We start from the raw sequence: 15062 nt of genomic DNA, 5'->3' as shown, positions 1-15062 counted from the left end.
AAAAAGTAAAGACCAAGCCTCTCTTCCTGCTGCTCACCCACTCAGCAATTATCCCTCACCTTCAATGCCTTACTTCATACAAAGATTCTTCCTTTGCCCACGCTAACATCCTGAAACTAATAAACACATTCTTGTAGTTACAGATGTCAGCTCAGCCAGTTTACCTCAATGAGTCTCTCAAACATGTGAGCCAGCGGCAGGAAGGAAATGAGGCAATCATCTTGATTTGGGAAAATAACTTTCTGCAGGACACAAGAAAGGAAACAATCAGATGACTTAAAAATGATAAACGCCACATCCCAACATTAGAACAGAAGCTGTTTCTTAAAGCAAAAATCATTTGTCACCACTTTATCTTTAACTATGTGTTTTCAGTTGCAGGAACTGCAGTGAGCTGCATGCTGAGGCAGAAACCCACTGACAGCTGATTTAATTTGACAGTTGTAATATTAAAGATTGAGTTTGGGGTTAGAGTTTTACTAACTCATCAGAAATGACTAAAAGGATGGACATGAATTCAAAGGGGAAAACAAGTGAGGGTAACTCACATCTGTCACTTTAAGGAAGCCTGAGAAATCCGCCACCACATTTCCATGGGTGAGCATGACTCCCTTTGGATTTCCTGAGTAAGCAGACACATAAGAAGAAAAAGCACACAGAAATATCATGAGTAAACTCGCACTTGCGAAGGGTGCACCCAATGTGTCATTCAAGTTGGCAAAAGGAGGCTAACTTAGAAAATACACTTCCCTCAGGACTTTTCTTGGGAATTTTACTCACATTTCATGTCCTGAAAAGTCTAGATTGAGTTACAAAAGAAGGTTTTGTGTTGTGTTTCTGGCTGTGTACAGTGAACAGTGCCAGGTATAGAGTTAATAGGGTGTGACACTTTAAAAGTGTAAAGCAAAGACAAATGCTACATTTATATAATTTAATGAATGGACTAGAACAATCTCTGTAAGTAGTTATAGTGCACAACACTGATGGACAAGACAGACAGACAGACGGATCTGCCTCAACAGGGGAATTAGTCATCACTCTGTTAAAACTTAAAACATCAGTTGCCCTTTAATAAACTTACTATTGAAGTGTTTGGCATTTATTGTAAAACACTATGATGATTATTTACTCAATTACTGGTCATTCCATAGCTTAGTCATGTTGGCACAGACAAACACACACATTCCCATTGTGGTTTTTATGAAGCAATAACTCTTAAAATAAAGCTTCCTTTTTTTGAAAACTGCTACCCACAGCTGCAAGCAATCATGTCAGCCAAGCGCTGAATAGGTGTCGCAACAAACAAGGAAGGGATTCTTAAGAAATGCTGGTTGAGGATGGCTAATTTAACCCTATGCTGGGGTGGTTGCAGGCGTCTCTCATGCCAGAAGATGGCAGAGTTTGCTGCTGGTGACACTTTGTAAACCGACACCAGCTAGTCCTCAGACGACCTCGTTTTTGTTGCTCTGTATGTCGGTTTCAGCAGCTGGCGCTGCTGCAGGGTGAGATCTTCCCTAAAAACCAGACCTGCTTTCATGTTTCCATGAGTCTGACATGACAGAACAAGCTGGAGTATCGGGCATGGAGCTTTTATATCATGAAGGGAGGGCAAATTACCCTCTTACTGTTAGATGATTTGCCTACCGTTAACAGAAAAGATTTACAGTAAATCCCTGTTTCTTATCTCTAGTTTGATAAGATCCTAAACTGCTTCCCAGATTTCCTTAAAACATAAATTGCTAAGGAGGTCAAAGTATTCTCTTGGTCTCCTCAATTTTCTAATTATTTATCTTTGTTTTTATTTTAACCAGAGTGATGCCAGTTTGGATGGGTGGTTTGCCATAGCTCAGTGGTGTAAATGCTGCTTCCGCTAAGTCACATGTCATCAGCATCTAGAAAACAAAGGGCAGCTGGTTTTTGTCACACGTTCCTGTTGGTGGTGGGATGCTACATTAAGCAGTAAGGACCACAGTTTACACATGTTCTTTCTTAAAAATGCTCATAAGTGTGTACCATTTAGGAGCTTTAATAAAGCTTACGTAAATGTAAAAAGTTCATAACTGCTTTATAATCCTTACTTAAACAAAGATGTTCAGCTGGGAGAACAGGTTTTATACCAAAGGTGGAATCAGTGAGCCTGAACCTTTGTTTATGAGCAAGTGCTGTATATAAATGCAAAAGCAAAATTCAAGTATTGTTAAATACCGGCCACATTTTCAGAACTTTTACTTTGGAAATGGTTAATAAAACCTAAAATATTTAAAATTGGTGTAATATTTAATAAGAAAGCCACGACAAATATAAATGTAAACCCAAACAATGCTGTTTGTGTTAAAAAAGTATTTGTTTTGGCTGTTATCCTGCAGTGATATGTAGGATAACGATGCCAGGTCGACAAAAAATAGCTTTGGGTGTTAAAATACTTTAACTCTCTCTGCAGAAGGTTTACTACTCATGCAACAGCATTTTTTAAAGGAAAAAGTTGTTTTGATGAATATTTTAAAGCGGTAACTGCAAAGATGGTGGTCTGTAAAATTAAATTAGCTGCAATGCAACTACTAACAGTTTCAGCATATCCTTAACTCAAAGTGTGGCACCATATGTGCAGACTGTTGACTGTTAGGACCCAGGATGGTCTTGGCAGTGTTATAACAAATCTAATAACTAGCAGGATTTCTCTAGGAAGCTGGGCCAAATTCAGATCCAAGCCATCTTGTTTGTGCCCGCTTGTTTTTTAATATGAATGCAGTTATTCAAATGTTTGCTGTGCTATAATTGATATGTCAAATTTTCACAGTCGGACATACAGTACTAAGAACTCTCTTTATCTAGATTTAGTTTGATTTAATTTACTTTGTGATCAACAAATTCAAAACTTATGTCCATATTTTCTTTTAACATGTGGTATTCAGCTAGTTATATAGATGCAAACTATCTCACTGGGCAGGGTGTGAGGTGAGATTTTGACCCTCTTGAATTGTTAATGGTTTGCAGCATCACCTGTATCCTAAAAGGGAGCAACTTTCAAGCACCAAACACAACTGGTACATGAATTGGGCACAAATTACACAACAATTACCTGTGGTTCCACTGGTGAAACATACAATAGACAGGTCATCCGGTGCTGGTGGCTGTGGGGGGAAAACCAGACGTGGCATCAGTCAAAAACATGCAGCTTATCATGATATGGGACTCTAACTTGCATTGAACAAATCCTTGAAATTTGGAGGTGTTGAGCTGCGTGTGAAGTCCGTGGTTCTCTCCCTTTTAAGTCATTGGTGGGAATGTCAAGTGTCGAGTGACAAGTGCTGACATACAGAATTGTCAGTGTTCATTATGTGGCCTGTCAACACATGTATGTGTTTTGCTTTGATGTAATCTCTATAAAAGATAATCTAAATTATCAGGAGTCCTAAGGACTTGTTGAACACAATTAACTTTAGTGATGTAATATTATGGTCATGTTGGTTTTGACCCTTTTTCCCCACTTTTTTCCGAAACACAAATATAAAGGGAATAAAACTGCTTTCATGTTATCTGTGAGGAATGATATTTATGTAAAATGCCTATTTATCCTCTTAGAAACATCATTGTTTGTATAAGATCTATTAGCACAGATATATTTATTTTGTAGTCATACTTACTATGGGTTTTCTGTAGTGCTCTCTGCCCAGAGCCTGTAAAAAAAACAAAATGAAAAATAACCATTACAAGTAAACATGACGTTGGATAAAGAATAACTATTAGTTTTGTCTTTTGTCTTTGCTCTTCCTTGCAGGAAAGCAGATAATTTCATAGACAGTGTAAAAGGACTCTCATTATGACTTTGACACCACTGTCTGCTGGATCAGTTTCTTTTGTCTGTTTACAGTAATTGATTTACTGTCAATGTGTCACCGCAGACAAAGAGGAATGGCAACACTCCTGTTCACTTTTGTGACTGAAGCATTACTTAAATTCTTTAATGCAAGAGACGAGCAGATAAAAATCTCATTTTGCTTATGCTCGTCCTGTTTGTTCGTGTCTGCGAACAAATCTTAGCAGTGCTTTGTTATGATGGGCTGCAAATAGCATGTTATTTTGTGCATAGCTGGGACACAACTAATACTAGAGTGCAAAATTATGAGGTAGCTGCATCTACCTGTGGGAAATGTGGGAAAAGCGTTTGAATGAAATACTGTTTCACATGGTGTATTTACATGGACCCTAACATGAAATAAACATCTCACCACCTGATCCAGCTGGATATAAATTAAAATCACATACAGAGGCACACCTAAATCCATGTTAAAATTTAATTCAATGTTTTCCTCCTTGTTTTTTTTCTGTGCACACAGTGGATTAATGAAAAATGATGGGAAGGATTAAACATAAGCCAGAAGGTGGTAGTATAGATAAAGTGCCGCTGGGACTGGCACTTTATTAAAAAGGACATCAGCAAAGATTTATGAGTGAAGATTGGATGCATTGTGCAAACATTTCACTTATCTTTCATTTCATTTATTTTTTTACATGTTATTGAGAGGTGTGTCATCCAAATCAACATGGAAATGTGGGAGAATTTGTTTCTTCTTTAGTCAAGTTTATCTTCTATCTTCTAGTCAAGTTGTTTAAATTTGTAATCAGAATCATTTCTCATCTGATTATTTCAGATTTAGGAAATATGTGTCCACGTAGACATGACAAATCAAGGTTTATGTCTCTGGACTGAAATCAATGTCAAGCTTAAAGACCTTTGTTTAAAGGTAGTGTGATTTGGGGCTGTTTACTTTAGCTTTCTGGGTTTTCATGCTACTTCCATCAAAGCAAGACAAGGCAAATTTTATTTGTAAGACAATTCAGAGTGCTTCACATAAAACATTATCATCAGGGCACAGGTACATCCTACCAAGATGCAAGACTAACATACATACATATTCTTTTGTCCCTGCAGTTTCTGCCCTGTTGCACAAGCTGAACAAGTAGTTTTTTTTTCTTATCTATATATCATAGTCCTTTTAGATATTTATTGTTGTTTGATTGTGCGCTGACAGATTGTTTTTACTGCTTGCTGTACAACAAATTACCCTCACAGGATAATAAAGTTTCCTTGATCCTTGATAAGTCCAGGACAACTTCTAACTCATCTATATAAAAGAATGATATCTGTTCAGAAAACATGCTTGTTGCAGAAGGCACTTAATATTTTCAACTAAAGATCAGCCAATGTTGCAAATATATTATTAGTTAATGTTAAAGCTGCTGAAAGGCATGGAGAGCTAGAATGTGCTGGAATATGAGCACTAATTTTACATACATACTATGTATCTGCCATAATACCATTATTAAGGACAATAAAGGAAAAACATGTTGCAACAGCTATTTCAGAAGAGACTATTTGACTATTTCCAAACCGCTGAAGAGTTCACTTGATTGTGACTACTTCATAAATTCAGTATTACTCAAAACACATTTTGCATCTGTGCTGTTCAAATTTTTCTCTTGGATCCCTCATAACTTTTCAGTGATGGCCATACCTCCACTTCCTGGAGAGCCTGCACATGGACGCCACAGCTTACGCCGTGGTCCACGAGAGCAGAGTCAAAGGCATCCATTAGGATGATTCTTTGGAGGCGGGGAGTCTCTTTCCGTTCCACATTTTCCAAAAGCACCTTAGCTTTCTCCATTTTGTCGCAGATGACTGTGGAGATGTCAGCTGAAATGAAACAAGCACACAAGTGCACACACATCTTGTGTGAATATCAGTAAAAAAAAAGAAATAAAGAGGAAAGACACAAAAAAAAGAAAACACACGTGGAGTTGGTATTCAGTTAGGTTTTGAGTAATTATGATCTACAAGGGTTAAGAGTCAATTTAAAATGTCCATATCATTAAGACAAGCTAGTTCACCATATGCTTTTTATTTGAAGCAAATCAGGTTTAATAAATGACCCCTCGCCCCCCATTAATAACACTACATGTCCTGTCAACCACACATTGATGGGTCCAGTCTCACATTTTTAAGCAAGCTCAGTTTAATAATGAACTTAAGACACATTACATGTTGCATTGCAGAATGGCATTATGACAGTTTATATGTTGATATCAGGATTTAAATATGCTTTAATTCAGGAAGTTTCACTGTGAAAAAAGGATAAAGATGCTCCACCAATGGGAAAAGCTCCACTGATAAAATCTTCTGCTTGAGTCAATCATACTCACTCAGTTAAGCTGCTGTTTCAAAATCCAAACACATGCTTTATGTGTCGGAAATAAAAAGCCATCTCAGTGTCATTTGATTAAGACACTGCAGACTTAATGTCTGATTCCTTTAATGAAGTGAAGTCTGTTTTCACACCTCAAACTCAAGAAGAGATCTTCTGTCATTCATTTTCTTGCTGTGTTTATATGGCTGCCATTTATTCACTGGTATGGTTTTGTCTCTAATCGATGTGTGTGTTCTTACCGGTGTTAATGATGAACCGTATAGCATCTGCGCCTAGTGTGTCATAAAGGGGAACCACCACCATGGAGTAGGTGTAGCAAGCTAACTCTGAGATGATCCACTGCAAATCACATACAGAGCAAGCTTCATACTTCCATAGAAATTCTGGACAGATCCTTTTACCTTTTTCTTACTTTACATTCAATGACAGAGTCAATACAGTTTATCATTCAATGAGAACCAGCCAGTGCACAACAGAGAAGATGAGAGCTAAAGACAAATAAAGGGAGAAACGTCATGAATTATTTAAAGAGAGGAAGTTACCTCAGGTCTGTTCTGAGCAAACACACCAATGAACTGGCTGGGGTTGGGCTGGCAGCCCTGGTGAAGCAGGCCTGAGCCCAGATGCTCTGCCCGGGCTGTCACCTGTGGACCAAGCAGAACAAAACCAAACAAATACTGAGTTAAACATCCAAGTAGAGAGAGAGAGAGAGAGAGAGAGAGAGAGAGAGAGAGAGAGAGAGAGAGAGAGAGAGAGAGAGAGAGAGAGAAAATAAGTATTCTGCAAGAGCATCCTCAGAGTGCACAGGAACGCCCCAACGGCAGGTACCGAGCCGAGTTAGGCCAATTCCCCCTTTTAATTAGAATAATGGAAAAAAGAATAATCAAATTTTATGAACACCTTAAAACAAGTGACCTCAACTCCTACCACTACAAAGCTCTGCAAAACCAAGAGGAGAACATGGAGAAGAGCTCCCACAGCTAGCTAGTCCTGAGGCTCAGCTCCTCAGGACAGCCCTCACACAACCTGGACCCACCAAATTATAAAAACACAAAGAGAAAATTACATTAATTATTTATTAACAACTTCATTACTATTTGGCTCTAAACAGACAGTACAAGGTACCAGGACCAGATACAGACTCAGTGACCACAGCTCGGTCATCGAGTCAGGCAGACACAGGCAGACCTGGATCCAGACAGGACAGATTGTGTCAGCTCTGTCCACACAGACAGGTGGAGACAGAGACACGCATCCTGCTGCACTGCAGCAAATATCAACATGAGAGCCCAGTTCCTCTCAAAAATAAAACATGAAGTCAATGACTCTGATTCTCTGCCTGATCAAACCAAAATGCAACACATCCTTGGAGAGAACAGAGTCAGCAGCTTAGCAGCAGCAAAATATGTCAGATTCCGCCACAGCCTGAAGGACAACAACAGCGGACACACCTGTTTACTTTATATATTTAATTATTTTTTCTTCACTGTAAATGCCATACCTGAACTAAAAATCTACTCAGTATTTTTTTAGTTTCATTGATGTTATTAATGTATGGCATATGTTTAAATTTATCTGTTATTTTGTATTTTAAATATGTGTGTGTGTGTGTGTGCGTGTAATATAAGGTCTGCATAAGTATAAATCCATTTTCAAAAAACTTCTACAGTTTTAAATTGTTGGAATAATGCATGGAGAATCCATCTATGACAAGTATGATAACTATCAAACTTCCCAAAGTTACTATGATTGTGAAAGACATCAAAGAAAAGTTGTTTCACGCGCTCTAAATTTCCACAGAGGTGTTGCATCTTATTCTCCATTTCAAATTCATTGACTCACTGGTTTCATTATTAGATTTTTTCCACTGAATGCAACTTTAAACCAGCCCAGATTTGTCTACTTGCTCTTAAAATTACAGGACTAAACAAAAGAAATATTTTCTCACTCACTATTCTTAAAAAAAAAAAAAAAAAAAAAAAAGAAACTCATGATGCCATGTCATGATGAAGAGGCGCCTAGGGCAATGCGTGGTTTTGTAAGATCATATTTTTTCCCTGCTGGTTTATTAGAAGTTCTGGTTTATTTTTCTATTTTTCTGGATTTATTGTTGCCAGTTTTGGTTTCCCGTGCCACCACTGTATATATTTGTGTCATTAACGTAGGGTTCAGCCTCTCACTCAAAAACACTTCCACATGTGGACGGAGGATGTAGAAGACTAAATCACGAATGTGTCTGGATGAAAATTAAGAACTTTATCAATAAAAATCTGCAATATATTTAACCTAACTTTTGCTTAATTACCACAATAGAGGCAGTTTTTATTTGGTGTCCTTTCAGAAATTTTATCCTCTCAGGACTGCAGCTGGTTACAAACTGTCATGAACGGCACTAACCTCTTTATAAGACATCCACTTGTAGGGCTGGTTTGGGAGCCGTGAGCCTAAACAAGGCCCATCACCTGTTAAACATACAGGAAAACAAAATCATCATTTTACTTTTACAATTGTTTATTTTCAACCAAAGCCTTGTCAAGCATTACTGAGCATAATAAATTACACAGGATTAAAACAGTTGGGAATAATACAATCTTTAAATATTAGGAAAGAAAATAGAATTCACCACATTTTCTTGTGGCAACAATAACTCGAGCAGTCTCAACCATGCTAAAAACATTTGCTAAGCAATAAGGTCTGTTTCTGTCTTCTCTGCTTCAGTTCATGAGTTAATAAGGAGCTGGAAAATCACCATAAAATACTCACACAATCATTTAAGACCAATGTTTGTCTTTGTTTATGGCCTAGCCTGAAACCTCGCCAGCTACTCATCCACTTTCCTCTGTCTTTTTTGTAAGCTTTCCAATTCTGACACTAAAACTATTTATTTAAAAATAATAATAATAATAATAATAATAAAAAAGATAAAACAATTGTAAAATGTCAAATAAAACACACTCAGGATCTGCTGCAGCTTGAGACTTGAGTAAAAATATCTCTGCTTTGTGAGTCAGATAGACTAACAAAGATGACCATCACCTTGGCAACAGGAGACGTTATTTTATCTCTAGCAGCAGACAGATAATTGGAGGTTTTACAGTGAGTTTACAAGACTTGAGACTGTGTTCTATCTCTCTGCATGTGTGCAACTCTGGCTGCAAGAGAAAATGAAAAGAATTACTGAATATGTGGGTGTCCTTTTACTGCACTGTAGATTATCCCTATAGGTGAGGTGGGTGGGGGCGCTCAGTACTAAAACATGCTGCGTATATACTGTGTCACATCATGCTTTGAGCAGTCTATGCCTTACATTTAAATTTTTTTATTACATTGTTGAAACATGATATAGATGTTTTGCTGATAGTTTAATAAAAAAAATCTACTGTTGTGATGCCAAGATATGAACTTTTGATCCATATTGGTAAGACAATGGCTGTAAATTGACTTTGTGAGTTAAAACAATGGACCTGAGAAAATGGTCTGAAAAAGAAGTGCAAGGAAGTGCTTCCTAGGAAAAGCTGTCCATGTGGAAGAGAGGCTACAGTATAAAATCTCTTTATATTGTGGCGTTTGGAGTTATTCCCACCCCTCTCGCATCCAACCAACCAGATATGTGAAGGCCTCTCTGGAAGACCTCATACATGGTCCTTGCATCATCATGGTAATGACTCAGCAGTTTGGAGGGGTCACCCATCATGGATCGTCGGCCTCCACCTTCATTCTGACACAAATAAGAAAAGGCAAGGTAAAGAGATATAACATTAACACCTTGTTCTCTAAACTCAAGAAGATTTGGATGTAATTTAATTTTTCCATCATAATACATTACTGAGCAGAGAGCCAAGCTAGGGAAGAAGTAAAAATAATATGTTTCTCAAATGTCATCAGTTCTAAAATGCCAATAAATGTTAAAACAGGGTTTTAGTTTGTTCTCTGTGCTTACAACACTAATGCATACTCTGGGTGATGAGGTCGGAGTCTGGCAGGTCATTAAACTCCTGACACTCATTACACTTTGTAGTGTGCAATTCACTTTACACCTGCAGTCACACCACAGCCTCAGATTGCTTAAACATCCTTTAAATAAGTTCTTAGGTTAACCTCCCACTCCATGAATGACTAAAAATGCTTTCAGCCTCATGTGCCTCTAAGAGGTCTGCTGCATGCATGAACAAGAAAAAAGGGTATTTTTGGTTTGGTTGGGATGGTGGTTTAGGTAAACTAGGACTGATATTTCAACCACAACTCACAACCATTACATAAAGTTGTTTTTAGATGTACGGAGAAAGGAATTTCAATTAATTAGTAAAAAATGAGAATCCCTAAAGTGAGGGGGAAATATTTCAAAAAATGATTTAGTGTGTTTTTTGATTGACTTTGTAGTTATTTCTAGATCTTATGATTGTCAGTTTCTCACATATTTTGAGAGTGTGACCATGTTTGTGAGGAATTATTCATATAAAATTATACCAAATGGACACAAAATGAGTAAACAGCAAATGTGAAAACCTCACCGGCACTTCCTCAGATTGGTGCTGCAGGCTGCAGGGAGGCTTGATGGGACGAGGTCTGGTTGCAAACCAGTATGCTAGCACGGCCGTCAAGGCGCCAATGCCCACCAGAGTAGACGTTGGCAGAGAGCGGAAGAACTGGCCAAGCTCATCCATCTCCGGCATCCTCAGGCCACTCATCATCTCCTGGGCCTGCATCTTCTCCATCAGGGTGGAACTCAGCTCTGCAGAGAACAGAGGACAATCAGTTACTTATGATTTCAAAGAAAACTCTTAATGTGCAAATGTTGTCATGGTAATCAAAATAATTTCATAGCCAACTTTGATTACAAACGTAAACAAGCATCTTACATTAACTTCAACGTCACTGTGATCTCTAAATTTGACACAGAATAAAGAATCATTGTCAAATCAATAAGTTATTAAACTGAAATGTTGTGTACGAGGTTTAGAAATCAAGTCCAAGGCACTGATGCCACTGCTAATGGAATATAAAGGAAGTATGAATATAAACAGATAATATTTTTTTTTTATTTTTTTTTTTTTATTATTTTTTTTTTTTTATTGATTTTATCAATTGTATGAATACAGACAGAAATACAAGACAAAAAACAAAACTACAATAAAATAAAATAAAATAAAATAATCCCCCTAACCATGAGCGCTGCAATATATAGTTCTGTAAAACATAAGTATACAGGACCATTTGTGTACTTACGAAAAGAATAATTGTATAATCAACAGGGTTACAAGGGACAGTGGAATGATCAGCTTATATGCAACAGATGAAAGAGGAAAAGGGCAGTCAGGTTTTCTCTTCCAGGGATAAATAACGTTATGGTTTCTGTAAAAAGGAGTGGAGAGGTTCCCAGATCTTCCAGAATGTGTCAAGTTTGTGATTGAGATAGTGTGTCAACCTCTCAAGTGGAATAAAGGCAGAAATCTGTGATATCCACATGTCGACAGTAGGGACCTGAGAGGATGACCACCTCAACAGAATACATTTCTTAGCAAGAAAGGTAAGAACTGTTAGCAGAAATCTTGTGTTGGTGTCAAGAGTAGTATCTGAGGTATAATTCAGAAGATAGAAGGAGGGAGTCAGCTCAAAATGTTTCCCAATAACCTCTTGAATTACAGAGTGGACGCCCCTCCAGAAGGTCTGAATACAATTACATGACCAAAACAGGTGGAAAAAAGTACCTTTACATAATTTACACTTATAACAAGCATCAGAGGTGTCAGGGAACATTTTTTGGAGGCGAACCGGAGTGTAATAAGTTCGGTAGAAAAATTTGAAGTTCTGTTCATGAACAGAAATTGAGGTGCATTTGGGGAAAACCCCTCTACAAATCTTGTCCCAGTCGACAGAGGTAAACGTCGTCCCCAAATCATGCTCCCACAATGGTTTCACAGAATCATAACCAGAAGAGCGATAAACAGATAATATTTAAACCAATTTACAGCTTTGGCAAAACAAAAGTGCTGCAATTTCCATTTTGGGTGATCTGGATTGAAACAGACAAAACCACTGTCTGGAATATGACAGAGGACTGCAGCCATAAGCATAAAATTAATGATGTGAAAGCATAAGAAACTGTCCAGACATAGTGTTAGACATTATTTTTATTTACAGGGCAAGTCTGCCACTCATTACAACTAATCACAACTAATATATAAAATGACCTAAGTACTACATACACGAAAACTACAATACATAACTACAGAGATTAATGCAAGTACAAGACGCAAAATGTGACTTTTAAATGCTCCAATTTAAAAAAACTGGTTTTGTGACACATTAAAAGAGCTGCAGAAACACAAATAACACATTAGTCACATTTGTGGTGACTGCAAAGTAACTCTTAGCCAGGAAGTGGTAAAGTTGGCCCCCTTAACACTTCTACTTATGTGAAGAGGCTGGCCTACAATATACGTTCGACCTCCAGCTACTCCACCCCAGTTTCTGTCAAAAAAGATAAAAATGGAAAAAAAATAAAAGGGGTGGGTGATGGGTCTGCTCCCACATTTGTACTTTACAGTGGAAGAATGCCAGAATAGGTTATCTACAGTGCAGCAGCGAGAACTGGGAATACAAAGAAGATAAAACACATTCAAGTCATACATAGTGCTCATTGCACATACATTGGAAGATGCATAATTTAGCTGGGGGGTGATGGACTGTACTGTATACTAGAGGATTTCCTTCCCTCCCTCAAGAAATGAGTCACATACAGCCCCACCTATTCAGACAAATAGAGCCGAGGCACTGCTGCAGCTCACAGCCAATCAGAATCACTTCCTCTTTCTGCTGCATACACGTGCGCGCACACACACACACACACACACACACACACACACACACACACACACACACACACACACACACACACACACACACACACACACACACACACAAAAATATGACCACAATGACAAAGATAATGAGACTGATGATTATATATATCTCGGGTCATGGGAAAGCTGACTTTTTGACTCATTTGTCACATGCTACTCTGAATAAAAACAGCATTTTCTTTCTTACTGCTTCTTTGCTTGGGGGGAAATTGAACAATATGGATATACACTGGAAGGAAAGCAGGAAACTAAATAGATGGCTCTTAATGAATATAAATTCAAGACTGAGTTTAAGGAAGAAGACAAAAAGAAGCATGGTCTTTTCTGAAAAGCCACACTAAATATAGGGCAGTGTTTCATTTGGTTGCATGATGCAAATGTTGATTAAAATAAGCTGCTAACAGACTTTTAAAAGACTGAGTTTGAGCTTGGACAGTTTTCATAAAGTACCAAAATTAAATAGTCCATTGCTTGTTAATTTTTTAAGAGAAAGAGTCTATAAACAGTGCTGAAGATACATAATATGTTGCATGTGCACCAAAATTCATTACCAACTGTATGAACCTTTCATCAAAGTATAAATTCGTCAAGCTTCAATAAAGGCAGTTGGACCTCTCTGTTCTTGGTTCTTGAAGACATTTCACCTCTCATCTGAAATACTTCTTCACCTTGAGTTGAAAATCTTATCAGAATTTACCCAAACACAGAATTTTTAAAAACTACAATAATGAACATAAACTAGCAGATATATATCTAGATGATTATATTATATGAGATCCACTGGGGATGGCCCCTCACTGCTGTGCATTTCTTAACTACGACAAAAAAAAACCCACACACTAACATGCTGATAGTAAGCGCAAGTCATCATCTATGCAGTCATTTGTAAAGCAGCAGTAACACATGACACCATACTGACATACCGTAATATACTATGGGTATTGCTCATCGGCTCCTCTGCTTTGACTCCATTGCACAATACTTTGAGGTGCTCAACTGTGAATTCCCTGATGCTGCTTCCTCAAACATCACTCAGGTCTGAATTTTCTCTATTCTGTTATGACAGAAACTGTCACTTGTGACAGAAAATCCACTGTATTCCTCTGATGTGTGTGAAAGCAGTACTTCCTCTCCATTTTCAGCTGCACTGGTGGTCAGATGGTTCCTCTTTCTGTTGATACCTTCTGAGTTTTTGGGGTTCCAGTAATGAAATTGGGAAATTGGAGCAGCTCAAATGCTGGGAAATGTTAAGTCTGTTATATAAATCACTTGCTGTTAGATTTGAAAAAAAAAAAAAAAAAACCAATGTTTGCTGATATCTGTACTTGGTTAGTTAAACACTGAAGTTATGATATTAAAGTAAACTCAGTTAAATGTCCTTGCCTGTTGAATACAAAGAGCTGCCCAATTTTTTCAAATTAAGTTTAAGTGTAATTTTATTAAAGACAAAATAAAAAGCAAATCTGGCATACTATCTAGTGTTTAGGGAAAATTATATATATATATATATACACATATATATATATATACACACACACACACACACACACACACACACACACACACTACCGTTCAAAAGTTTGGGGTAACTTTGCCATGGAATTCAATAAGGAAGTGACCCCCATCTTTTAAACGGTAGTGTATATCTAAGGATTAAAGGCATAACATCTAAAAAGCTGTTTTTAAGATGAAATGTTAAAATAAATAGATCCTATTGAACACTGTGGCTGTCAGGGTCTGCGGTGGAGGTGAGGACTCAATTGCAGGCAGTCAGGGCAGGTGGCATAATGAGGTGCAAGTAACAGGGTTTATTCTCTCAAAAGTCAGGACAGGGAACCAAACACGGCAGGGATAAACTAACTACATGTACCGCATATGACCACATAAGAGGACGTACGAGGATCTGACAAGGAGTGACTGAAAACCAAGGACATATATACACGGAGGGAGTAATGAGAAACAGGTGAAGTGGATGAATAACTAGACCAGGTGT

At 37.7% G+C, this 15062-nt stretch overlaps 1 protein-coding gene across 4 annotated transcripts in view; it reads right to left on the bottom strand.

Annotated features, from left to right (window-relative positions):
- Positions 1 to 15062, bottom strand: part of acsl6 (acyl-CoA synthetase long chain family member 6) — a 37340-nt gene that overhangs the window by 11455 nt on the left and 10823 nt on the right. For 3 of the 4 annotated variants that reach the window (XR_006012874.1, XM_042007602.1, XM_042007603.1), the window contains exons 2-11: positions 10718 to 10938; positions 9810 to 9924; positions 8604 to 8668; positions 6749 to 6850; positions 6446 to 6545; positions 5517 to 5695; positions 3645 to 3677; positions 3080 to 3131; positions 549 to 622; positions 165 to 242 (exon numbers count right to left, since the gene is read on the bottom strand). Coding sequence is in view for 3 of the 4 variants with exons in the window: in XM_042007602.1 (XP_041863536.1) it covers positions 165 to 242; positions 549 to 622; positions 3080 to 3131; positions 3645 to 3677; positions 5517 to 5695; positions 6446 to 6545; positions 6749 to 6850; positions 8604 to 8668; positions 9810 to 9924; positions 10718 to 10938 (1019 nt within the window). In the remaining variant the exon portion in view is untranslated. Of the gene's footprint in view, positions 1 to 164; positions 243 to 548; positions 623 to 3079; positions 3132 to 3644; positions 3678 to 5516; positions 5696 to 6445; positions 6546 to 6748; positions 6851 to 8603; positions 8669 to 9809; positions 9925 to 10717; positions 10939 to 13992; positions 14012 to 15062 lie in introns of those variants that run through there. The other variant, XM_042007604.1, reaches the window with a different exon arrangement.

Source organism: Melanotaenia boesemani, chromosome 15 (assembly GCF_017639745.1).
Source record: "Melanotaenia boesemani isolate fMelBoe1 chromosome 15, fMelBoe1.pri, whole genome shotgun sequence".
Classification (NCBI taxonomy): Eukaryota; Metazoa; Chordata; class Actinopteri; order Atheriniformes; family Melanotaeniidae; genus Melanotaenia; species Melanotaenia boesemani.
Note: the sequence above shows the minus strand (reverse complement) of the source record. Positions and strands in the feature narration are given on the sequence as shown.